A 26,328-nucleotide genomic window follows, 5' to 3' on the forward strand; every position below is an offset into this window, starting at 1 on the left:
CCACTGAATCCCAGGTTCTAGCAGGTGCTCAATGTTAGGTGGATGGAGCAATGATGGTTATCTGGGCTCGGAGTCACATCTCTCGCAGCTGATGTGAGGAGGTCAGGAGGGGCTGTATTGTGGCTTTGACCAATCCGTCCATCCGTTCCAGGATTCTTCCCATAAAAGGTTACCAGCAGCAGAGAACAGCAGTAAAGTGGAGGGCAGTGCCAGAGATGCAGAGACAAGGAAAGAGGGTCCTAGCCATTGGGTTTGGGTTCTGGGCACGGTTTATTCCAGAAAGAATACAGAACTTGGCAGGGTTATGGAAAAGGCCAAGGAACCCAGTCCCATGGATGAATCCTTAGAGGGAGATGGGCAGTAGAGGCACTGGAGAGGCCCAGGCTCCTCTCCACACGAATTAACACACCACCTTGTTTTGTAAATGCGTTGTGCTGTGTTTATTCTTTCCTACCCAGGAGTTGCTTTTGTTTGTTTGTTTGTTTGTTTTTTAAGCCCCTGTTAGAATGGAAGTAAAAGAAAAAGAAAGTTGAGAAATTTTATTTTTCATTTTAAGTTTTATTTGTGAGAGACAGTGAGTGAGCGGGGGAAGTGCGGAGAGGGGGGCGGGGGACAGAGGAGCCTAAGCGGACTCCGAACTGATAGCAGTGAACCCGATGTGGGGCTTGAATTCAAACCATGAGATCATGACCTGAGCTGAAGTCGGAGGCTCAGCCAACTGAGCCACCCAGCCGCCCCCAAAATTGGGAAATTTTTATTTCCCGGAAACAGGGTGGAGGCAATGCCCAAAATACATGTCATAAAGTCGTTGTAGGCAACTGTATAATTGTCAAAAGATAAGCTGAACATTTTGTTCTGAGCTGCCTAATGGCCTGAGCAAGGAGGGAAACAGGGCAGTCATGGGCTAATCTATGGTGTTCAGAAGTTAAGCCACCAGCAATTCAGAGAGATAAAGCCTTTGAGCATATTGAGACCTGGGCAGCATTGTCCCCGGGTCCTCACACCAAGGACACCCATGGGTACAAAGGGCTTCTGCCAGCACACTGGTGTGTGACTGCTCATACATTTTCTGTCCCCATCAGGCCCGCTCAGGAGCTCAAGAGGCTCACCCACAGACCCAGCTGGGAAACAGAATAGAGGAGAACTAACATCTCTATATTCTATGACACATCTCTACCTGAACCATTGTGAGAGACCAAGAGGGGTGTTTCTTCAGTATCTGGGGGTGAAGGAACCGGACACCACCAGCTTTAATTCCCCCACCCGGCACTGGAAACCAGTGTGAAGTTGGTTTTGACACAAATGGAGGTGTAATTAATGAGATTATTAAGGGAGTGAGAGTCAAAAGCCATCCCCAGCTGTGGGGCTTCACTTGGCTTACCCCCCAGTGACTCATTTGCTTATGAGCAATTCTCATTTGCCTGATTTAGAGGACTTACTCACCCTTCAGAGAAAGACTTTAATGCAATAAAGCAAATGTCAGCAAGTTCGAGGCAGCTTAGCACATCACCCCAGCCAGCACCCAGCTTTCCAGCCCCCGCTTTCCCTGCTTGAGGCCCCTCAGCCACCCGGCACCTGGACAGACCCACACAATGGGCAGGCTTTGGGGTCACATGTCAAGGCTGAGCAGAACCTCAGGGATTTGAACCCTGGGAAGGAGTTTAGGCATCAACTAGACCAACCCTTGGGCGAGTTTGGTCTAGTGAGGTTACTGGAGATTAGCTCCAAAGTGCTGGAGTTAGGGGTGGGGTGAGGGCTAGAAGCCAGGACTCCCTGCTTCCCTGTCCAATGTTCTTCACTCTTTCTTTCCGTGGAAGCCCTGTTTGGATTCTGCAGATGAGGGGCATGGGGTGAAGAAAAGAAATGCAGCTTCTCTAGTCTGTGTGGCATTCCTACTTGAGGACTTTCCAAGGAATCTGTGGAGGGTGAGTCTTGAAAATGAAAGTCTTGTGGAGGGAAGGCCTCAAGCAAAGCCTTTGAATTGAGATGTTTAGAAAGAGCTGGGCTACCCCGGGGCTAGGCTACCATCTTGCTATTTGTTGCCATGGTGCCTGAGGACGATGCTGGTGGCTTATTTGGACCCTCCAGAATTGAGGGGTATGTTTGGAATTCCCATCAGGTACAGGTGAATTCCTATCTCAGGTGCTGGCTAGGAAACAGGCGCCAAGAGTTAGGCTGGGGCAGAAACCTACTCAAGCGTGGGGAGAAGTCAGGACTGCTCCTTCCTTCCTCCACCGACGGAGGAAATAACTCAGTAGGCAAGTTGATCCAGGCTTGGATGTAAGCCTAGTCATTGAGGGAATTATCTGGAAGATTTAGTTCCAAGGGTAAAAAAAAGAAGGGGAATTGGCACTTAACAGTGAACAGTCACCTAATTCATTTGGCCATTTTCCCAACATTTTCTGAGTGTCTGCCATGTGCCAGACACTAGGAGGCTGACCACTAACTTGGCAAGCAAGGGCCTTGAGCTTCAAGGGACCTTCAGTATCATCTAGCTCAGTTCACTCATTTCACTGACGAAGAATCTGAGGTTCAAGGCGAAGTCTTTGCCTGGGCTCACGGGAGTGAGGAGCCCTGAGTGGATGAATGCTCTGACCCCCCTCTCCATGTGGCCTTCACCTAAGGACTTGCAAGCGAGCTTAGGGAAGACTCTCGGTGGGAAGGCAATATTCTGTATCATTAAGATCACCAGCCCGTGACCGGGCGCACAGCCTCACGCCCACCACCATCGCCTTAGTGCTCATTTGGATCCAGTGAAACAGGCTGGGTCCCCACCTAAATGTATTCCTACCTTACCCCAACTCACCAACACAGACAGATGCTTTTTTTACTTTTTACTCTTTTTATTTTGCACTATAAAAAACAATAATAACAACAATAACAACAACAACCAGTAACATACTGCTTTTCTTCACATTCACATGGATTTTTAGGAAATTATTGCCTTTTCCCCTGGAGAAATAACCTACGGACAAAAAAGAAGTACCACATTACAAAATCTGCAAACCCCAGAGGTCCACAGCTTGAAGACAACCCCCAGGGGCAGGGATGAAGACGCGTGTCACAGGAGACGAGACAAGCACACATTAAGGACCGCAAACTGGGGTAACGACCATTTCAATGCCACTGACCCAGACAGCGGGTGCCCTGTTTCTCCTGGCACCCACCGCTACCACCTCGAAGGGGTGATTTTTGGTCTAAGGTCTGAAGAAGAGATGCTTTGAGGAAGGGTGCAATGAGAGAGGTTCAAGTATGAGTAAGAATCATGCGAAGTCCGAAGTCAGGGAAGGACCCACGGCGGAGAGGACACCCACACAGGTCAGCATCTCGCTACTTCAGCCACCTGTCTCTACCGGACCCAAGAGGGAGCCTCAAAAACATCTGAGGGTTCAAATCAGGACACAGAGCGTGTCTCTCCAAAGCCTGTGGGGTTACTTTCCTGACTCGGTGGTGATCAGCTTATGCCCTGAAGCAACAGAGACAGATACCAAGAGGCCAAAGTTAAAAAAGGTGGAAATTGTGCTTCCTTCGAAACGAATTGGGATCTGTAACTGCCTTTTCTCCCGGTCTAGCAACTGCTTTCTCCCACGCTGTTGCAGGGATTTATTGCCTTATGCTTGAAATGAGAAGGCAAACTTGGAGGTGCGGGGACTGGGCGGTCCTGAGAGGGCACGGGGTCTGAAGTACAGTAGTTGGCACGCGCTGTGCTCTCATAATGGCTTGGCCTTCCTTCGGTCCCGAAAACCTATCCCCGAGGTCAGTGTGAAGTTCCTTTGCAAGCCTGGTGCTCACTATCCCACTGGGGCAGCGGGACAGAGTGAGGTCTTCGGTATTGCACAGGTATGAAATGTCCACGAGTTTAAAAAGCAGAATCACAGTTGTTCTTGGGACTGGGCTGGTTCCCCCGTCCCGGTTTTTTAGCAGGATGTGGCTGTGGCCACGGGGCTCCTGCTAAGCTCTGAGACTGTCGAGTGGGTGGGCACAGGCGCCAGCACCGAGGTAGGGAATGTGCAGTACGAACCTTGCACGTCAGGGCTCAATGTTTGCAAATGGGCTATGAAGGAGGAGCTGGCTGCCTCCCCTTGGCAGGAGGGAGCCTGCGGCGTGGAAGGCAGGATCTCAGACTCGTACTGCAGGAGCTGGCCCATGAAGCCGAAGTTGGGTGAGACCACACTCCTCCGCTGCTTGATGTAATCGAAGGCATCCTTCAGGCGGAACTGCTTGGTCTTCATGAGGTAAGCCATGCAGATGGTGGGCGAACGGGAGATCCCAGCCTCGCAGTGGACCAGGACCTTGCCTCCCTTTTCCCTGACACAGTCTGGAAGGAAGAAAAGACAGTGAGGATGAGCTGGGACTGGAACACAAAAGGCAACACCAAGATACAAGAATTAAACACGGAAGTGACCTAGTTATCAAGACGTCACGTCTGTTTGACAGCTGAGGTTCCTACACAGTCTTTAATGCCCACTGATGAGGACAGAGCTTTTGGGGTCCCACCAAGGTCTAGCCCCACTTAGGACCTTTCTAACTCTGAGAGGTGCCTCCTTGTTCTCCAGGATCCTTGCATCGATTCCATCCCCGAGCATGCCAGACCTGTAGTCTCACAGTCTAGCCTCCCTTCCTGGAGAGGCCATCTTAACTTGGGCCCCACGGGTAGGTTTCAAGAGGACACTGGAAAGTCCTTGACATTGCATGCAAATTTATTGGGTAGGCACATTTTTCTAGAGAGGGTCCTGGGTGCAAAGACTGACTCGGAAAAGTGATCCCTGCCTCTGAGGATCTGATTTGCATGGTGATGACCCAGTAGCCCCCTCCTGCTGGAGGCCTGCAGCCTCCCTGGGCCCCCTGTCTGGCTGTGCCAGAGCGGGATGCTTGGCTCAGCTCCCAGGGTTCCCACCACCAAACGTACAATAAATGGTGTACAGCCACTAATTATAGCCCCGGCTAAGTGGCGCTTCCTAGACTGGAGGACATAAATGGCTTACGCAAACTCCATCTTGCATAACAATGGGAGTCACTGCTATAAAGCTACCACCATCAGTTAGCATTCTTTTAGCTCCATATGACTAGGGGGTGCCCTCCTTTCCTGTTCTACTCTTCTCCCCCAAAGAACTACAATAGTTTAAAATGAGAGGCAGAAGGTTACACACATAGGCACATCAATTAAAAACCACAAAAAACAGTCCTTCCAATTCCCCTCTTGCTAATGAGGAAACAATCACAACATTACGACACAGGAAGTTTGATGTACCTGACACTATGTGAGGCCACAGCACACAAAAACATTGAAGGTTCTGAAGGGCAAATAAAGTCAGCTCCCTTACCCACCGCCCCTCCTCGAGTTGGAGAAGTCTGTAAATGAATCTACAAGATCTAAAAGATCAAGTTTGAGAGGAGGCAGGGAGGAGCCCTGGAGTTTCCCCAGCAGAAGGAAAAACCCCAAGGACATGCTCAGTGTAGCTCATTGGAGGTACCCCCAACTTGGTATGACTCAAAAGAAATAAAGTCCCTGTAAATCAGTTCAAAGGGGACCCCAACTCCTACAATTGTAGGGGCATGACTCCTGATTTTCCTTTGCTCCTTGTAGACTACTTTTAACTGACCAGCGCTGCATCCAAAAAAGCAAAGGGCCTAGAGTGTGTTGCTTCTGCTCTACCCCTCAGGGCTAGCCTTCCATGTGGCCCTCCCAGGACCTTCCCTGGGAAGGAGGTCAACAGAGGGTATGGCCTCAGTCCCCCCTTTGACCAGTAGGGCAAGAAGTCTAGGGAAAAGCACCCTGTGCTTTCAAAACGCTGGGGTTTGTGTGGTTATGTACACAATGCACAGGATGAGGAAGGAGGCTTCTGAGAAATGGATGGGGGCGGGTTTCATGACCTCACCGAGTAGCTATCTAGGTAATTAAATAACAGGCAGAGAAGGGCAAGGCATTCCCAGGGTCAGGGAGACAAAGTCAAGGGTTTCCCACTCAGAACCCATCATTTGGGCTGCCTCTCAGAGGTCCAAAGGCATCATCTCAGCCCAGAGGCTCAGGGGACCAGGACATGCTCAGCTTTTTGTCTCTGGTGAGTTTTCCAATGGATTTCCTGCAGAGGAGGAACCATGTGCAATGAGCCCAGGGCCCACCAGGTAGCCAAAGGGGGGAGGGGGGCTTTGATTGCTACCCGCACTAAGTAGTTACTGCTGTGGCCAACATCTGCCTTTCCCCCTCCAAAAGCCCTCAAAACAAACATCTTGGCTTCAACAGTGAGGCATGTTCAAGGGAAAGAAGGCCTCTGGGAAAGAAGGCAAGACCACAAGGTTGGGGAGTGGTGTTTGCAAGTCTGAGACAGAAAAAAATGTCAGCCTCGCAGCTGAGGGAGAGGGATGGGGGAAAGAGAAGATGCTGAATGAGAGAACAATCAAGGCTCTGCAGAAGAGGTGGAGTCCCAGGGGCTTTGGGGCAGCAGAGGGGTCAGAGGCCTCCAGGCCTGTTCAGGGGAGGAAACGAAAGCTGCCTAAAACACAACATACACAAGCATGGAGCCTGATCAAATGCTATCTTGGCTCCTGTGCACCAAGCATGGAGCCTGATCAAATGCTATCTTTAATCCAAAATTAGCTGAAAATGCAAAACAAATTGCCCCTAAAGCAATCTGCCAAAAATCACGAAAAGCTGCCAGGGCCCTTGGGGCTCGGTGTGTAAGTAGTGCTCTCTCAATCCGTCTGTTTGCTTTTTAAAAATACCCCAGCCTACGTAGGAGCACAGTTAGGACGATTCTTTCCCTCCCTTGCTTCCCTGGTGTGGGGCATTACGCACGGACACACCGCTTCCCGCCCAGCTTGAAGACATAACAAGAGTGAGCGGCAGTGAGTATTGCCATAAAATGATATTAATTCATTCATCTTGCAAATTAAAGCTCCTATTAATAGCAACTCGAATCCTCCCTTCTGTGTCTCTGGTGGCTGCATCCCTTCCTGGCTCCAAACTCCTGGTGGTTGTGCAGACAAGATGCTTGTTTTTCTTCTTGGCCAAGGTAGCCTCCATCAGTACATCAGAACCAGAACAGGTGCCCCTCGGCGGCTCCCCAAACAACGGACGGCAAAAGACTGAACCTACCAATGAAGTCTATTGCTTCTTGAAAGTGGGAGCTAATGTCAGCTGTGTGGCTGTCTTCCACGGGGATCCATTTGTAGTGTAGGTGGGTCGTGCAGGACTCGGAAATCCGCCGTGAGACATTCAGCAGGGCTGTGATGTGCAGCTTGGCGAGGAGCTCGCACTTGGATGCATGGTAGGCACTTCCAAGGTAGAGGAAGGGGAGGATTTCAACTGGGCCACCCTGAAAGGGGCAAAGGACAGCCAGGGAATATTGGATTAGCTTGTTCATTTAGGAGAGGAAACAAAACAAGCCTGACCTACTTGTTGTAGGGTGGGAGGTTCCCTTTCTGGTTTTCAGGTAGAGTTCAGAGCCAGGGTAGTTCAACCAAGAGTGGGTGGAGCCACCATCTTGGCACACTTTCTACCTACATTGCTACTTTGTGACTCACTGACGGCAAAGCCCACACAGCGAAGATTTTCGATCTCTTACACATACCGAGGAGGTAGGAAATGCTAGCAGCTTTCCTGTGCTGACGAGGATGAGAAGCTATGTGTAATGGGAAGAATTGAGAGGCTAATGTTCAAGTTCTAGCTGCCCTGACTGCACCAGGGCAAGCCTTTTAACCTTGGGGCAAGCCCTGTTTTGTTTGTTTTCTCAATAAAGCAGATACAACTCACCGAGAATCCCTTTTTACAGTCTTGATATTTTATAGTGTATTTCATCAAACCTAGGACACTGATTCGAAGATGCGTGTGGTTTTAGCGATGTTAAAATGTGCCCCCCAAAAGGATGCTTCTTGTAAGTGAAAACAACCACTGTTTACCCAGGATCCTTAAAGAAAAGCTGGTAAGCCCTGGGTAGAGGGGCTTCTCCCACACCTGATCTTTATCAGGTAGGGCTGAGGGTTTGTGAAAGATGCTTACATCATCACCCTTTTGGAAGGCCACCCACACACCGGGTTTCCAGTTAAGGAGGATCCCAATTAGTACCAGAGACCATCTACCCTGAGGCAAAGTTAAAAGGAACAGCTAGCTGGTCAGACTCTGGCAGTATTACCATCTCTAGGGTGGCAAGACAAGCCAGTCATAACTGGAACAACGGGAGCCCCCAGAGATTTAGAGGAAAGCACCGGGCTTGGCGGGGGCCGGTGCCTGTGTCTTTGGGAGCCTTTCCCATATCATCCATCCGCTTCCTGTCCCGGAATAAAGTAGAATGGAAACCGGGCCAGACCCATAGCGGGGAAAGGAGCATAGGATGAAGGCCAGCAGAAGGCAATTCTCAAATTACCCGGCATGCAGAGTGTGCTTTTTCTTTCCAGAGCAATCAAGTGTTTGAGCAAAGGTCAGTTTGGCCACTCGGAAGAAAGTTATGGAGGATTTTACAAAAGATAGTGAAAGTAACAACCAATTTTTTTATTAGTACCTACAAGAGCTGGCCCCCGGACTTAATACCTTAGATGCACCTACACAGATCTCTCTCCCTTCAGTGCCTGGAAAATACAGACAAACTGAGCCTGAGGTCTCATCCAGTTACTTATAAAGCCTAGACCAACACACGCCTGACACCGCGTTTCTTTGTTGTTTTGAATCCTGTTTAGACTCAAGAGGAAGAAACCCCAAAGGTTAACACGGCCTTGGCTTGGCTTCTCTCAATGCAGAAGCGCTTCTAAGAAATAGCACCAGGGGGTTCCCCAGAGGAACCCTGGAGACACATCAGGGCCTCCCCAGTCCTCTTGGCCAAAGGTCTGTTGTGCTTTCACGACATCCTGCCAATTCTTGTTTCTCTTTCACTTTCTGAGAAGTGAGGGGAAAACACCACCCAAACAAACAAAAATAGAAATCCAGCTAAGCCACATGCCCACGGCTTGAGAGCTGAGGGTTCATCATGCACAGTATTTTCAATAAAGGAAAACAAAATAATAACCCTGGCATCTTGCCAAGCTAATAGGCTTCCTGACCCAGGATCCCATTCAAGGAAAGTCACTTGGCCTTACTGGGAAGGTTATTCCCAGGGGCAGAGCCCAGCTCATGTGAGGCAGCTGGCATTTTAGAGAACATTCAGAGGCCTACCTTTTTACGATCTGGATATACTGTTATGATCTGGATATATTCTTATTTTGTGGGAAAACCTTGAGAAGCTCCTCCTACCAGGTCAGGTGCTGAGGACAGCCCCTGTGTAGAGGAAGGCTTGTAGAAAACAGAACAAGGTCTCGAAAAGAAGCAGAGTGGAGAGAAGGGAGGAGGTCTGGGCCTACTGTTGCCAGGATTCTTTGCAGACAGACCATCTCCTAGCTGCGAGACAAGTTTTTTTCCCTCTGTAAAATGAGAGGGTGGGCTTTGATCTCTGGTTTCCACCAGATTTGGGTCCTTGCCCACTGTTTGCTCATCCTCCAGAAATGCAGGTGCTTGACTGAGCCTTCCACATTTTCATCCTTTAATGAGTTGTCAGAAGGTATTAATTTTTTGAAGGAAAAAAATCCTACACATTTGTACAAGCGTGAAATCCTCTATCATGTCTCTTGATCTGCTCTGGTTTCTGAATTTATGGAATTGGAAGCACCAGAAACCCTTAGAGACTGCTTAGCTGTGCAAACGATGGTTTCTCCATGACCCTCCCTCAACCTCTGCCCCGGCCCCATTTCGGTTAAAAGTAACAAGAAGACACACATACTTTGATGGGTACTAGGCTGGTTTGCAGAAACTGCAGAGCATGAACAATTACAACACAGGAAGCCTGAAAGTCAGCTCTGAGACACCTTCAGGGAAACCTAAACCCATATTTTGAAGCTTCTCTTCACTTCCTAGGCCAGCTAATAATAATGTATCTTTCACTTCCCCTTTTCTCCAGAAGCTGTCAAGCATCCTGTGGCTCGTTTGCTCTCATCAGCATGTGTGCTGGAAAGAAGCCCATTTACTCTTGGATGGAAACACAAGTTGGCAAGGAACAGCTCTCTGAAGCTCAAGGGCTCTGCCAAAAGCCCTGAGCCACAAAAGAACGAACCAGGGCTGCTGAGTGGGGAGGGGAAGAGCCAGGGTGCCGAGGAAGAGACGGAGGATGGCACCTCACCACATACCTGGTCATAAGCTGGCCTGTAGCTGATGCTCAGCACTGGTTTCCCACACTGGCTCATGAGGGCCTTCTCGGGCTCAACCTTCTCTTGTGAAATGGGTTGTACATCCACGCAACACTCAGGATATTCCGAGTAGAAAGTGTCATATCCTCCTGCAAGGAAAAGAAAACAGGAAGAAAGATGGTAAGCATGGATTTCTCAGCCTTCCAGAAAATGCCCTGAATTAATCAATACCCAAAGTATGGAAGAGTCAAGAATATTAAGCTAACATAGATTCTGGTCTTATAAAAACTTTGAACCAAGCCAACTGATAGCTTTGGAATACAAATGGGCTCTACACACGTGCATGCGCACACACAAACACACACACACTTTCCTCTCTCTTCTAAAAAGCTATAGTTCAGAGAGGCAATGATTAACTTTTTGCGTCTATCAGAAGCAGCTTAAACTGTGAAAGGAAATATATCTGACATCTGGCAAATATTAACCAAATCTCTCCAGAAACAAAAGCTATTTTCACTTGTTTGTCTAAAATGCAGGTGTGATTATGCAGAATTTCATTCATTTGCAAGAAGAGACTCCTAAATTGGTTTGCTTCATGCCTAGCCCATTAGCTCTGAACTAGATTATAGATGGAACCCCCTCTATGCCTAAGGGAATGGAGGCCAACATGGGGTTTAAACTCAGTGCAATAAAATGGCCCTGCCCTTTCGCATTCCCAAGGTGCTCAGAACACTGCTGACAATCCGCTCTCTAGGTCTAAATTTGAGTAATAAATCTAGTTAATTAACTTCCAAACCAAACTGGAGACCCGAGGCCTTTGGAACTTAATTTTCAGTCCCATTAAGAACTGCCTCTCTCTCCTGGAAGACCACCTCCCCTCCCTGACCTTTCTCCCCTACATCGTGTCCTCAAATGATAAACTTCTCCAGAGGGGTCACTTAAGGTAAAACCTACTCTGTGACTGAGTCACAGAAACGTGGGCATATAAAGAAGTCTCGGGCCCAGCACTCAGTGGGAAAGAACCAACCGAAAACCTGGTCTCAGAATGAACAGGCCAGCTTCACTTGGGGACTCGCTTGCTCCCAATCCAAGAGGACCTAAGGTACTTCCAAGAGCCTCCAGAAAACCTGCTTCTAGTTTTTTTCTGACCCGGAAAATTTACTTGGGGTCAAATCATCAGTGAAATATGCATTGTGAGGCCCTGTATTTTCTATAAAGTCCCCTCCTTCTTCTGTCTCTTGGTGTTATTTTGGCCCCAGTGTGGTGGTTTTGACCCCCTGCAGTAGACGAAGGGTTAATGGACACCATGGCGGTCTCCAGCTCCCTCCCAGAAGCTGCAGCCAATTCCTAGAATGAGTCATCTTGCCATTACTGCTTCCTCCCAGCTTGCTGGAACTGCCCCCGCCCCCAGGGCGAACACTCAAATCTTCTCTGTGGTCATTTTAGCAAAAAGCCCATTGGGCCTCCCCAGATGAGCTTCTGGTCCTCTTGGTCAGTCAGACAAGAAACCACCCCAGAGAGTAATGGAGGTGGAAGGTGGCGGTATTTGTGGCTTAGTCCCCCCTCTCCCCTCCCCTCTAGCCCCTAGACCCTTTCTCTCCTAGGAGGCACAGAAAATGTCAGACTTAATATGGACACACAGCATCGCTGGAAGGTGTCCCTGGTTAGTAAATCACTTCCTGGGCCTGGGCCTCCAACGTTTTTGGGTTTCAGGAGACAAACAGTGCTAATGGAACAGGAATCTGGAGGAAGAGTGGCCCAGGCCTTCCCAAACTTTCCCAAGAATGAGGCTCGGGAAAGAGAAGCAAGCCTGTAGGCCACCCCATTTCTTGTCTTTAAATAGCGCACTTAGAGCTGGCTGTTAGGAGGACAGACAGGAGTTGTGCCTGTGGGTTGGGTCCTGTCTGCCCGCTGACAAAATAAGGCGAGCAACACAGAATTCTCAGCGTAGCTCTGAGGACCAGATAAACAGGGTCCCGTCTCCTCAGGCTGGGGTCAGGAGTCCTTCAGATTAGATGGTTTCTTTCACCCACTCCTTTCAGAGGCATGGAGAGACAGAACATTCTTCTCTGGTGCCTCACTTGAGTTGCAAGAGCCGAAGCAATTCTTTTGGCTGCTTCAACCACTCTTCAGAGTGATTCTGCTTTTGATCACCACTGCATTACCAGCGGAGCAGAGAAGGCGCACGGGCACTGTATATAAATACACACTGACAATGCCATTAGGTCATCACCTCATTTTAGTGGGATTTTTAGGGGGGGGTGAGGGGAGGATTAAGGGAAGGGTAAAAGGCATTGCCCCCAAGATCTGATATGCCACTAGATTAAAACCTGAATTCAGGAGTGCCTGGGTAGCTTAGTCAGTTAAGCATCCGGCTCTTGAGTTTGGTTCAAGTCATGATCTGTTTGTGAGTTCAAGCCCTGCATCCGACTCTGTGCTGACAGCAAGGGGACTGTTTGGGATTCTCTGTCCCCTTCTCTCTGCCCCTGCCCTGCTTGTGTGCTCTGTCTCTGTCTCTCTCAAAATAAACAAATAAACTTAAAAAAAAAAAAAATACAACCTGAATTCGTATCTGGACATGAGTTAGATAAGGAAATAAAAATTTTCTTTGGCAACAACTTAAAACTTTAGTCATGTAGTAACGGGAAGTTTCAAGCAACTTATACTGAAAATTAAAACACACAATATCAACCTGGCAATTCTCAGAATTTTACTGAAAAATAGTGTACACGCAAAGCATCTGGACAAAGATCTCTAGCACACTGCCTCCAACAGGGAGGCTGAAAGCAACTGGCCAGCTGTCACCAGGGGACTTATTTAAAAAGTAAAATAGGGGCGCCTGTGTGGCTCAGTCAGTTAAGTGTCCAACTCTGGCTCAGGTCATGATGTCGCAGTTTGTGGGTTCAAGCCCCATGTCTGGCTCTGTGCTGACAGTTCAGAGCCTGGAGCCTGCTTTTGACTCTGTGTCTCCCTCTCTCTCTGCCCCTCCCCCACTTGTGCTGTGTCTCTCTCAAAAATAAAAACATTAGAAAAAAAAGTAAAGCGGACATGTATGCTCTGATATGGACGAATCTCCCAAGATCTAGTTAAGTGAAGGAGGCACGAATAGAAATTATACAAAACCATGCTATTTTTTAAAGATGCTCATGGCAAATTAATTTGCCTAAAGGTGAACAAGAGAAATAGTGAGTGGCTGTCTCTTAAGAGTGGAAGTATAGGGTGTGCAGAAAACCCACTTTTTAGTGTAAAGCCTGTGTGCTTTAAAATTTTTACTTGTGTACGTTACTCTCATTTAAAAAAAATTTTTTTTCCAACATGAATTTTCCGGAGATGTGAGTCTGCAGATCTGCTTACTTCCTGTGGCAGTAACTTCTAAACTGTCAGCATGCTTCCCCCCTCCTCCCCCAGAGAGGGGTGGGGAGCAGAGGTAGGACCAGGAGGGAGTTTCCTGGAACATATCTTTCATGCTACTTGGGGAGGCGGTAGCTTTTCCTGTATTCATTGCTAAGAACAGGAGACAAAAACCACATCAGGTAGAGAAAGAAATCCAGGGCTAAGTGTGAAACTTCTGCGGAGCTTGGAGGGCATCCCTCCATCCCCTGAGATGCTGGTGGACAAGGAAGATCAGCATCTTCTGCCTGTCACCTCCCTACGAGGAATCAACAAGGGACAGTCTACAAGAGGAGCTAATAGAGGTGGGCGCTGCCCATCTGATCTCCTGGCCTAGGCTGTGTGAAATTCCGCAAGTTGCATGGTTTTAAAACAAGGCCCTCACTCAGCAATCACTGCACCCGAGTTCTGAACCACATCACTGTTATATCTCAAGGTGTCTGCAAAGGGTTGGCAGGGCCTTGGGGTACAGCTTGGGCTGAACCCTCATCTCTGCACTGTGGGCTAGGTCTTCCATACATTTGAGGTTACAAGGCTAGAAAAGTCATAGGAATTGGCCCAAGAATCAGTGCTCTGTAGTTTGAGCGTCAGGCACCCATCACACCACCAGGAAGTCAAAGTCCTTTCTCCAGCAGGTGTCATGGGCTGACTTGGTGGGGCAGCTTCTGTGGTGTCTCAAACCAAAGGCAACGGAATCCCCTCCACCACCACCCTCCTGAGTCCTGGCTCGACTGCCGGGCGCCCCTCACCCCTGGCAGAAAGCAGGAGGCCAGCCTTGCAGGATTTACTCCGGGCGGTAGAGCGAAGGGGTGAAAAGTGTGGCAAGGCTGTCGTTCCAAACTGAGCTAGAGAATGGTCCATGAGGGGAGAAGGGAAGGCCGTAGGAAAACAATAAAAAGCAGTAAAATAAAATGGAAAGGAAGGGGAGGGGCTCGTCAGGGTCAAAAAGGCAAGAGGGGTGGGTGAAGACAGCCTAACGCACATTAACTTTCCAGGCAGGAGGAAAGGGGACGCCGTGGCGCCACGCCCCGGGGGGTCGCGGCCTGCTGATCCCGCCAGATCTATCCAGATCTATCTACCAGAAGGACTCGGAGCACCGGCCGCGGCGAGGTCGTCTACGCCGGCGCCGGGAAACGGGGACCCGCGCCACTGCCGAGCCCACGGCCCCCGCCGCACAGAAGGGACGCGCCCCCAGCAGCGTAACCAACCGCACCCACCCAGGCGGACCTGCCGCCGGGAGCTTTCGAGGAACTGGAGTGGGGAGGGGGAAGCTCTGGGCGCTGACATTGGCGGCGCCCTCCCCAGCGCACGTCAAACCCGGCGTGCAGGCTCCGGCAAGTGGAGGCTACCAGGTCCGGGGTCGAAGAGAGCGTCCCGCACGAGGAGGGGATCCCAGAGGCCCGGGCTCTCCGGCGCGGCGGGTGAGTGAGAGCGCGGGGAGGGAGACCGGTGGTTGGTGACAGGGAATCGGCAGCCCCGACGCGCTCACCTTTGAGGAAGTAGACCCGCGGGCCGGCGGGCAGGCAGGCGAGCAGCGAGGTGAGCACGACCCGCGCGGCGCTCTCCTCGCGCAGCTTCTGCCAGTGGCGGCTGCCCTGGTCGAGCACGACCACTGCCGCCACGCCGCCGCCGCCCTCCTGCAGCAGCCGCGCGCGCGCCGCCTCGTCGGGCAGCACGTAGCGCGCAGACACCGCGCCGCCGCGGGCCCGCCGCAGCACCACCGAGTTGAGGTTGACGTTGAGCGAGCCGCGCACGCTCGACGCGGCGAAGGCCAGGTAGGGCCGGCAGTCGAGCACCACGCAGCGCGCCGCCGCCTCCTTGCGGAGCATCTTGCGCAGCTGGCGCCCGTCGAGCGACGTGACCTTCATGCCGCCGCCGCCCAGCGGTCGCGCGCCGCGCGCCCCGCAGGTGCCCACGGCCAGGGTGCCCGCTGGCGAGGCGCGGGAGGGCGGCCCGCAAGGCTGCGGCCGGCCGACCCACCGACCGACCGAGCCCGGCGCCGGAGCGGCCGCTCAACTCTTCTTTCCCGCCCCGAACGCTCGGCACCCGGCCGGGCCACTCGCCGCCCCAGAAGCCGGGGATTCCGCCGGCGGCGCGGCGTTTTATGTGAATGAGTGTGCGGCCTGTGACGTGGCTGCCCATATAAGGCCGAATATGGGTATTTCCCCGCCCCTTCGGGCCGTGGCCACGCCCCCGGGGAGCGGGAGGCGCGGGGCGGGCGCCGGGCGTTAGTCAGCGGGAGAAAGAGGAAGTGACAGGCGCCTCCCTCCGCTCTCTGAGGCATTGCGCGGAGACACTCACTCGCGCATCACCGGGGGCTGCCGGTGGGGTGTCAGGAACGCCACGAGGCCGAGGTGACCCACGCTGTGCGGGAAGAGGAGGAAGCGGAGGAGGCGGGGCCCGGCGCCGCACAGTCCGGCTTTGAGTTTCAAAGACGTAGGTTCACGACCGGCTGAGGGCCGTGCCGGACGCCGGGCCTGGCAGGGCTGCGGGCGCCCGCGGCCAGTGCCCCCACACGGATCGGAAATGGATACTGGGCTTCCCGCCAGCCTTGACGCGGGAAATGAGATGCTAGCCGCGATTTGCTTCGCAAAGGCTAGACCCTGCAGGGGACTCGGGATTGGGTTTACGTTGGAAATCGTTCAAGTTCAGGGATGGGGTCCTGGGGGTCCATTATACTGTTTGCTCCACTATTCTGTTTGCTATACCGAAAAGTAAAAAGGGAGAGAAGAGCCAGCAGTTAATCTCCCCATATGGATTCTGCCCTGAAAGGATTGACAAATGCTTTGCTCTGTCGCACTCCAATAATAATTAGAAGAGTTGTTTTCTGAGGAGCCGTTTTCTGGCCCCTGGAAAATCCTGTCACGGAATCAGCTGCGGCATCAACATGCATCCCTTGATGGAGCGCAGGCCCAGCTGTCCAGGTGGCTTCTGGATTTGGAGGATTATCTGTGGATCAAGTTTAATCCCAGGCTGTCTGCCCCTGCTAGTCCCCAACCGCTTCAGGCCTCCCGTCCCCAATGTTGGGGAACTAGACGCATTCACCCATTGAGCGAATATTCGTGAAGGGTCAGCTTTGGGGTGGGGTGGGGTGGGGTGGGGGGCGGGCACCACAGAGGCAGGTGTGGGGAAACCATGTCTCTCCTCTCCAGCTCCTGACCAACCATTTTACTGTCAGCCTGAGGAGGGGGGTGCTGCTCAATGGAGAACGGCCTGCCTCCACTGGAGAGGCTCCTGTTTACCACAGACACAGGAGAATGAGGTTTTCAGAAGGAAGTAGAAATCAAATTCTGAAATCAAACGCAGTCAAACCGGACGCCAAATCGTTGGTATTGGGTCACAGGCTGCATTCAGTCCGAGGCTCTGTCCTGGCCCTGCCAGTGGGGACTTAATGAAAATGCGATGCGGGGGTTTTCTTTGGGGTAATTCTTGCCAGCCTTCCTGGTAATTTGCTCCTCCTCCAATGTCACCAGCAACGCCCACCACCAGACACTTCAGCCCAGAGCCACCCACGAATGGAGCACCCACATGGCCAGGCTCTGTATCGGGTGCCAGACACCAAAGTGAGCAAGACTCGCTCTCTGCTCTGCTTGTCCCCAGCCCAGAGAGGAGGCTTGGCCCAGCCACAAGCCTCTTTAAGGTCCTGTAGTTAGTACGGAAGTGCATCCGGGGTGTGGGGAGTGGGGCCTTGGAGAAGACCTCCCAGAGGTGAGGAGAGCCAAAGGGAGCTTCAAAGGATGAATTGAAGTTAGCCAGGCCACGGAGGGGGAGGGTGGAAGGCATTCCAGGCAGAGGGAACTGTTAGAGGTAAAGAAAAAACAAAACAAAACAAAATGCCGGCACGGAATGTGCTTCTGGAGGTGTGTGGGAGACTAAAGCACTTCTGGCATCTATTAGAAAATTAAGCAGGGTCCGGTGACCAAGGGCCATGTGTGCCTTTAAGGCACTTGGATCTTATTCTTGGGCTGGAGCAGCCCTGGATGAGGAGCTTACTCCATGACCTGGTCAGATGACATTTGGGAACTTCACGGAGGCAGCACCGTGGAAGATGGATGTTTCATTTGAGAGTGGGGGTAGGGGTCCAGACTGGAGTCAGGGAGACAGATAGGAGGCTTTTGTGGGTAATCCAGGCCTGAGCTGATAAGGGCCTGCCGGAACTTGGCAGCGATAGCGGCAATTGAAGAGGCCACACAGATGGGAGAAATGTTTAGGAAGTAAATTGCCGGAAGGGACCGGATTGGGAGACAGTAGAGGCCGATGCCAAGGTTTTTAACTGGGGTGGCTGGGTGAATGGTGACACCTTTAGATAGGGAACCTACAGGAACAGATCTGGGCGAGCGACAGAGAAGGAGGAGGGGGTGAAGTTCAGAGAGATTAGTAGGTTAGAGGTGATCATGGACTGCTCAAGGGGGTGCCCAATAAGCAGTGGGGTGGCCTGGCAACCAGTGCAGAAAAGTCTCTTAGCCTCACTTTCCAGGTCCAACACATCACCAAGTCCCAGCACCCTCTCTGCCTTCCAGAGTTCTCTTCTGACCTGCCCTTTCTAGTCCTGGGGCCGGGGCTGGCTTCATGGGTGTCTGACCTGTACGGCAGCTGCACGGGGCCCCATCCTTGGTTTAATGCTCTGCTGTTGCTCTCTTGAAATTCTTAATAATTTTTGGACAAGGAACCCCGCATTTTCTTCCTGCACTGGGCCCCGTATGTTATGTAGCTGGTCCTGCCCATGGCTGTAGTTAAAGGACTGTTATCTCCCATAGTGGGCCTTTTAATAGTATTCTGTCTCCCAGTCTCCAAGCCCTCTCCTTACTCTCTCATCCTCTGCAATGTGAACTTTTTAAGCATAGATCTGAGCATAGAGCCCACCTGCTCTGCTCAAAAGCCCTCAGTGACACCTACACACTGATAAAGTCCACATTCCTTAGTGGAACACCAAGGCCTCTTCGTTCTGGCCAATTGGCCATAACCCACCTCTAACCTTGTTTCTCTCCTTCCTTTCCACCCCCTCCACCCCACCTAGGCTCTAGTTGCTGCCTGTTTCCTAAATTTGCCCAGCATTTTACTGCCTCCACCCTTTCTCCAGGACTACAGTGCCTCCATTCCTTTGTGTAGGAATACTTCACCTTCATGCACAGCTCCGGAGCTATGGGTGCACCTCCAACAAGCTACCCGTTAATAGCCTGTTCATCAGTTGCCCCCCTGGGGGTTCTCACCTTTGTGTGGTGTCTCCCCCAACCTGACATGTGAGTGTTTTCTGTTCTGCCATTAACCTGCAGGCTCCCAGGCCACACTTGGGATTTATCCCACCATCTATGACTCCATCATAACATCTAGCACATGGAGGAGCTCCATCTGTGTGGTAGAATGGAATTTAGTGCTTGCTGAAACTTGCGGCTAGCTTTTTAGGAGGCACCTGGGAAGAAAGTTGGCCATAGTATATAAATCAGAGCCTTAGACTCTAGGTAAGGAGGTGAGATAGGAAGCTGTGGACGCACAGTCAATAGGATCAGGAACTGGATTTCATCGGCCACAGGCCTAGGAAGAAGAAGAGGGTGTCTGAGATTGGAATTATTTTTTAAGTTTACTTATTTATTTTGAGAGAGACAGAGACAGCAGGAGTGGGGGAGGGGTAGAGAGAAGCTCTGTCCAAGCAGAGCCTGGCACAAGGCTCAAACTCATGAAACTATAAGATCATGACCTGAGCCAAAACCAAGAGTCAAAACCAAGAGTCAGACGCTTAATCAGCTAAGCCACCCAAGTGCCCCTGAGATTGGAATTGTGTAAATAATCATGCCTGTCCCTCTACTGCTTTGAATGGGGGTGAGGATGGGTTCAGGGAAAAAAGCAAAATGTATATTAACATTATGAGTCCTTGAGTCAGGACCTGATTCCATTCCTAATTCTCTTCCCCCTGCCAGTTATACTCAGAGGGAGACAAGAAGGTTTTTTAGGTTTCATGATGTTCATTTTCATGATGCTCATTTGACCAGTCAGTCATCCTAACCTGGAGACCCTGGTTCGTCATTGTGATCTGGGATTCTTGGCCCTTGGAGGGTCCTCAGTGCCCCTTCTAAAAAAACCTGTGGACCAACAGCATTCAGCTTCCAATGTCAGAGAGTTTCACAGACCTGGGAACTCCGGTGTCTGTTTCTGCCCATCACAGCCTCAGTGGGGGCTTCAGGGACTCCTCCCCAGCCCTGCTTCCCCCACTTGCCCGTAAGGTGGGGCCAGGTGGCCTGTAGGGATGGATCAGAGAGTGCCCAAAAATGCCAGGGAGAGGCCCAGAGCAACCCTAAGGCCAGCCAAAGGGTCTTCTCAGAAGGATGAATTTTGCCCCTCCCCCCCTTTTCATTTATTTGTTCCTGATCATGCAGGTAACACATGCTCATTGTGGAAAATTGATGCACTCTGTTTCCTCCTTCTTCTTTATATAGATATATATTTTTTAATGTTTTGTGTATTTCTGAGAGACAGAGAAATAGCTTGAGCAGGGGAGGGTCAGACAGAGAGGGAGGTACAGAATCTGAAGCAGGCTCCAGGCTCTGAGCTAGCGGTCAGCACAGAGACTGACCAGGGGCTCGAGCTCACGAGCTGTAAGATCATGACCTGAGCTGAAGTCAGACGCCCAACCAACTGAGCCACCCTGGTGCCCCTCCTTCTTCTTTTTTAAAATGTTTTTTCATTTATAGAGAGAGTGTGTGTGTAAGGGAAGGGGCCGAGAGAGAGAAAATCTCAAGCAGGCTTCATGCCCCACGTGGATGCTCAATGCAGAGCTTGATGCGGGACTTGATCCCACGACCAGGAGGTCTTGACCAGAGCCGAAATCAAGAGTCTGAGCCACCCAGGTGCCCCCTATTTTCCTTCTTAATAAGAACACTGCTTTCTCAGGCTTATGATCCCAAACCAAGGCTGCCAGCCAGGTCTGGACCTTAGACTTGCTTCCCACCATCTTGGATAAAGGAAAGAGCCCTGGACTAGGAGTCAAAGATCTGGATTCCCATCCATCCAATCTGTTTTGTGACCAGCTTTTATTCTTGAGTTAATATTTGTAGAATGCCTGTTGTGTGTATAGGTGTTTTTCTCCCCATGGCCCTCTACCTCCCTTGCCCCCAGGGTCCTAGAGTGGAGTAAATATGATGCTTCCTCATGAGTACAGACTGTACTTGCTGTGTGACTGTTGAGAATAACTCACCCTTAGAGCCATAGTTTTCTCTTCTATAAAATAAGGACATAGAGACATTAGTGTCTATTTGCTAATGGTGACGGATGATAATACAATGTACATAAAGCTGTATTGCATGATGCAAGCATAAGATATTTGTATGGCTGTTGTTACTAATAATATCCATCAGCAAAGCATTTACTCGTTTACTTGGTCAAATCCTGATGCACTGGTACATTCAGTTTCCTCTTCTGTAAAATGGGAGTGAAAATGGGACTTGGCTCATAGGTTACTGTCAAGATTCAGTGATTTAATATGCATAAAGTATTTAGAACAGTTCCTGGTACCTATTGAGAACTCCATAAATATTAGCTAGTTGAACAGCCTGTAGTATTTGTTCCCAGCCAAGAGAAGATTCATCTAATGGCACAGGAAAAAAAGATGGGTAGAAGCATGGCAGGGAAAATGTAGTTACTTGCTGTCTAATTCAGCTGGCAATCAAAGAATTATTAGAAGCCTGTGAACTTGTTTTTCTGAAAGTCTACCGAGTCCAGGGAGATATTTAAGAGTAAAAATCCCCAAGCCCACTTACAGTAAGGTGGGAGAGACAGGAAGCTATCCACATAATAAATAAAGGTGAAATAAGGTGGTTTTTTCTTTTAAGTTTATATTTTGAAAGAGAGAGAGAGAATGAGTGCACAGGAAGGGCAGAGAAACAGAGGAGGAGAGAGAATCCCAAGCAGGCTCTGCACTGTCAGTGTGGAGCCCAATGTGGGGTATAAATCCACAAACTGTGAGATCATGACCTGAGCTAAAACCGAGAGTCGGATGCTTAACCAACTGAACTTTTTGTTTATTTGCTAAAACTCTTTACTTGCAATCCCTGAATGAAATCAGGGTTCAGCAGAGACCATCCATTTACTCAAAAGTTCCTGGGTTCTAAAAAAAAAAAACCCAGGACATAATTAGAGAAAGGAAGAGGTGATGTGAGAGAGCAAACACCTAAAAGCAAAGAGAAGTTGTTCCCCCTCCACTGAGGAGCCATAGGCTGTGCCCGAGGGGTGGGAGAGGGATTTGTGTCTCCCAGATCCAGCCTCACCTTACTTCCTATTCTGCTGTTCAAATCTGGTCTTGATAATGTGGGGGTACTTTTGAATGCTATGGGAAGTGGGATGGGGTGGGAAGAGGCTAGAAGAAGCAAGTTTGTGGTCTCTCCAGCTTCACTCTAGAGATTCTAGCCAGAAAGATAAATGGCTGGTGCAAATCGGTTTTTTCTGGTTTTGGACTTTTTTTTTTTTTTTTTTTTTAGTGGTGAGTGTGTGCTCAAAAGTGAAGCTTATATTAGCTCCACAGTTAGACCCTGGGGGCAAGGAGGATGGGAGAAACCACCCTTACTTGTAATGTTAACAGCCTCTGTGTAGAGTTCTCCTCGGCTCCTGATTCCCCCCTCCTCTCTCTCCCTCTCTCTCCCTGTGGATGTGTGATGAGATGAGGTGTTTAAAGATGTTTCCCAGACAACAGTCTTTTTCCACCTTCATGGATTTTGTAATATCTGAATATTACCTCCTCTATCATGCCCGAAATTGACTTTACAGAGACTCATTAAAAAACAAAACAAAACAAAAGCCACCTTATTCTGTCTTAATAGGATCTGGAGTTTGAGAATCTAATTCTATTTTTGTAGTAGAAATCAAAATATATGACAATTCAAAAAATTTTTAATGTTTATTCATTTTTGAGAGACAGAGACAGACAGAGGATGAGAGAGGGAGGGGCAGAGAGAGAGAGGGTGACACAGAATCTGAAGCAGACTCCAGGCTTTTGAGCTGTCAGCAGAGAGCCCGAGACGGGGCTCAAACCCAAGAACCATGAGATTGTGACCTGAGCCAAAGTCAGACGCTTATCCGACTGAGCCACCCAGGTGCCCCAAAATATATGATTCAAATGGAAGGTTCTCATCTGAGGCTGCCGACAGTCATTCACCTCTCTTGCCCAGTTCTTGGGGAAAACAGTGATTGGGTTCTGGAACAAAGGCCCAGGTTCTGGAAATGGCCACCATGGGGCCTTGAACACATGGTGGGAAACTCTTCTGAGCTACAGTTTCTTCTTGAGTCAAGTTGGGAAAATTAATAAGTTGCAAAGTAGAAACAAAATAATAGACATGAAAGTAATTTGTAAAGTACTTGGGATATTCCTTTTCATCAGTAATTTCCTTGCTCTTGGGAGATGTGGGGTCGGGAATCCTATCTCCCCTGGCCCAGATCTAGTGGACAACATTCCTAAACCTTAAGCATTCAGAGCAAGGTCTTTGTCCAAGGTTCTACCTGAGCTCTGCCACCTGACTTGCTGTGGACCCTGAGAGAGCCACTTTCCCTCTCTGTATATCTGTTTCCTGGCCTCCAAAGTGGGATTCATTATGGTAGCACTTCTGAAACTTGATGTGCATACAATCGGAGGAGCCTGTTGAAATGCAAATTATCATTGTAGGGCCTGAGATTCTGCATTTCCAACCAGCTCCCAGGGGATGCTGATGCTGGTGGTCCACAGACCACACTTGGAGTAGTAAGACCTTATAGTACCTAACTCTTAGAGGTGTTGAACGGCTTAAAGTAGACGATACATCCTAAACATTTAGCCTGGTGCTTACTTCAGTAGCTTCCCCAATAGATAGATCTATTGTCAATATTATCGTGATTCGTGTATATGGGATGTGGAGTGTGTTGAGAGGTAACCCCAGATAGAGCAGAGAATGATGAGATTTATTCCATCTGTGGGGTTTGGAACGAGCAAGGTACCAGGAGTCAGGAGACCTAGGTTCAAGTCCTAGCTTATAACTCCTGCCATAGCTGTGTGAGTTTCGGCAAATCTTTTGACCTCTCTGAGCTTGGTTTTCCCCTCCACAAAAGGAAAAGGGAGTTGAATTAGATAGTGTCTAAGGATTCTGTCAGCTTTAAATCAAAATGTGAGGCCAGTAATCCCTGCCCTGTTCCCTCCCCAAAAAACACTGCTAACAGGCCTGACCTTGGCCGTAACCTTGAGCTGCATCTGTGGCAGGGATGGGCCTGCTCTGAGTTTGCCTTGACTACAGGGGAGATGAACAACTACAGAGCTTAGCTGGGTGCCCTTGGCGTTCCTCGAGCCCAGGGTAACATCAGCCCAGGAAACCTCCATTCCTCAGCTGGCTTGCTCGAAGGTCTCTCTATCAGGGCGGGATGATTTTCAGCCTGAGTGGGAGTGAGTTTGTTGTGTGCCCAGAGAAGGATGTAAAAAGAGGCATTTTCGACATCCTATCCCACTGCTTCACCACACTGGAGGCAAAGATGATTCCATTCACAGCCAAACTCCTTATAAGCATATATCACACCTGGCAGATGCTAGCCCTTACAAATGTCCCTCCAGACTCTAGGCTTGAGACCCAGTAACTAGACCCTGCAAGAAACTTGCTTCTTGGTGGGAGAAATGGGCATCCAGCAACCTAGTCCCCAGGTGAGGACAGGCCAGCCAAAATGCATGAGTCCCATGGGCTCAAGCACCTTGCCAGTGCTGCCCCAGACAGCCCACAAATCTGTGCTGAGACCTCACTCTGAGCAAACATCTATTGAGCACCTGCTGCATGCCTCTGGCTAGGCAAGTTCACCTGAATAACTTATTTAACCTGTGAATTACATCCTGGTGAAGGAGAGTACAGACAGGGGCACCCTGGTTCAGACAGGTTAAGTCACTTGTTCAGGGTCACCCAGCAAGGCATTCAAGTATCGTCCCCCACCCCCCAGCAAAGCCCACCAGATTGATCTGACCTCTCCCTTCTCTTTCCTCTGTTACAAATGTCCATCAGAGCCCCTGTCCTTCGTGGTTACACTTGGTTATTTACATCTCCCTCTTCCTCAGACCAAGAAGGAGCCAGCCCCTAGGGCCCTTGCAACCACAGTCCATAGGCTGTTCCTTAGCTGACCCTAGCAAGACCCTTTGCCCAATGAATGCGTGAAATGAGGTATGGTCCTAGCACCCTACTGCTCAGCTCTGCGCTGAGTGGGGAAGGTAGGGGAAGCTCAAGACTTCATTCCTGAAGTCAGGGGCTTGCTAACATCGGTCGTTATGGACCTGACTCATGAAAGAGAAAGAGGGTCCACAAGTCAGGCTGGGCTTGGTTATAGATTCAAGGGGCAGGTAAAACCAGAGGAGAGGAGATGGTCCAGGGCCCAGGCAGTCCGAGCAGGCCAGAGAAAGGTGTAAGAAGGGAAAACCAGGGAGGATTTACTCAGGCAGAGGGGAGAAAGGCTCTGTAGCTGAAGGAGACAGAGTGGAAGGCAGCACAGGAATGGGATGGGGAGGGAGCCAGGTGTCACCTCTAAAGAAGTAACCCGGTGGGGATGGGGGGAGCAGGGAGGTTCTGGAACCCAGAGAAGGTGGGGGATGTTAGGTCTAGGAAATAACACCTGCTTCGTGCAATCAGGCATTATGTATATAGAGTCTGAAATGTTTTTTACCCTTTGACCTAGTAATTCCACTTCTGGGAAATGATCTTAAGGAAAATCTCCAAAATCCGGGGGAGGTAAAGCTATATTCACAACAGTGTTCATCACAGAGCTATTTATAAGAAGGTAAAAATGGAAGCAGCCAAAACATCTCTCATGAGAATGGTGAAGAAATTGGTATATCCAGCAGCCATTAAATGTGATGTTTTCAAATCCTCTGCATAACATTCAGAATCAATTATGTTAAAATGTTAAGGGAAATGGCAGGTTACACATAATAACAATAGCTGCCTTTATTGAGTGCTATTTCCTAAAGCTAGTTCCTAGGTGCTTTCCTTATTCAGCCTCATTTAATCAGTACGACAACCCGGAGCGGGTGGAGTTACTCCCTTGGAATAGATTTGGAGACGGAGGCTCACCCAGGTAGGGGGTGGAAGCTCTGGGATCCGAGCCCTGGCCCCGCTCCAGTATCTGCTGACCACTGCCTTTTGTGACACAACCACATCTGGCAAGGAGATGGGGGGCGGGGAGGAGGGGAGAGAAACTGATTAAACATTACAACTGTTCTTTTTCAGGGTGAGAGGTAGGGGAGAAGTGATTCCCCTACTTCTGTGTTTTCCAAATTTTTCCTTGTGACAGTTATGATACCCTTTTTGTATCTTTTCCTAATTATCAGGTATTTGTTCTGCTCATCATTCTGCAACTCATTGTCCCCCCATTTACCAGTAGGTCTCAGTGATCTTGTCATTTTGTCCTTTATTCTTTGGGTGGGGGGTAGGAGGCTCCGATGATTTCACGGTACAGATTTAGCATGGTTTATTTACCTGGGTCTCCTATTGAAGGACATCTTTCCCTACAACCCTTTGCATGGAAGGCTGGATTTGTTCGTAACAGAGAAGAATGGGTTGAAAACAAAAAGTACTTCCAGGTCGCTCCGTGTGTGTGGTTTTGGCAGATTGGCATTAGTGCTCCAGATTCAAGGACTGTCCTTGTTGGTAAATGGCCCACTGGAGTGAGTGGGTCTATTTGAAGGATCAGTTTCTCTGTAGTCTTAGATTTCCGGAAATCATATCCCTACACCCCACACTCCGGTTGGGGCAGCTCTATCAGCTGACCCTCCTTGGCAGGTGTTGTGCTTTTCTCTTTGGGGGAAGC

General features: G+C 49.9%; 1 protein-coding gene across 1 annotated transcript; it reads right to left on the reverse strand.

Annotated features, from left to right (window-relative positions):
* Positions 1–2,837: 2,837 nt before the first annotated feature.
* On the reverse strand, positions 2,838–15,611 carry DUSP5 (dual specificity phosphatase 5). The gene is made up of 4 exons (XM_039250727.1): positions 15,029–15,611; positions 10,150–10,298; positions 7,097–7,316; positions 2,838–4,318 (listed from the first exon to the last, which is right to left on the reverse strand). Exons 1-4 carry the CDS (start codon positions 15,405–15,407, stop codon positions 3,918–3,920), a joined length of 1,149 nt encoding a protein of 382 aa, XP_039106658.1. The 5' UTR covers positions 15,408–15,611; the 3' UTR covers positions 2,838–3,917.
* Positions 15,612–26,328: the final 10,717 nt, after the last annotated feature.

The sequence above is a fragment of the Hyaena hyaena genome, unplaced genomic scaffold (genome assembly GCF_003009895.1).
Source record: "Hyaena hyaena isolate Hyena2069 unplaced genomic scaffold, ASM300989v1 scaffold_379, whole genome shotgun sequence".
In the NCBI taxonomy this organism is placed as follows: domain Eukaryota; kingdom Metazoa; phylum Chordata; class Mammalia; order Carnivora; family Hyaenidae; genus Hyaena; species Hyaena hyaena.

What these genes read in the sequence shown, in the direction of transcription:
- DUSP5 (XM_039250727.1), bottom strand. Translation starts at nt 15,407, where the DNA reads ATGAAGGTCACGTCGCTCGACGGGCGCCAGCTGCGCAAGATGCTCCGC. An exon ending in ACAGGCCAGCTTATGACCAG is followed by an intron (nt 7,317 to 10,149) that starts GTATGTGGTGAG and finishes TGCCCCTTTCAG; the next exon opens with GGTGGCCCAGTTGAAATCCT. An exon ending in AGAAGCAATAGACTTCATTG is followed by an intron (nt 4,319 to 7,096) that starts GTAGGTTCAGTC and finishes TCTTCCTTCCAG; the next exon opens with ACTGTGTCAGGGAAAAGGGA.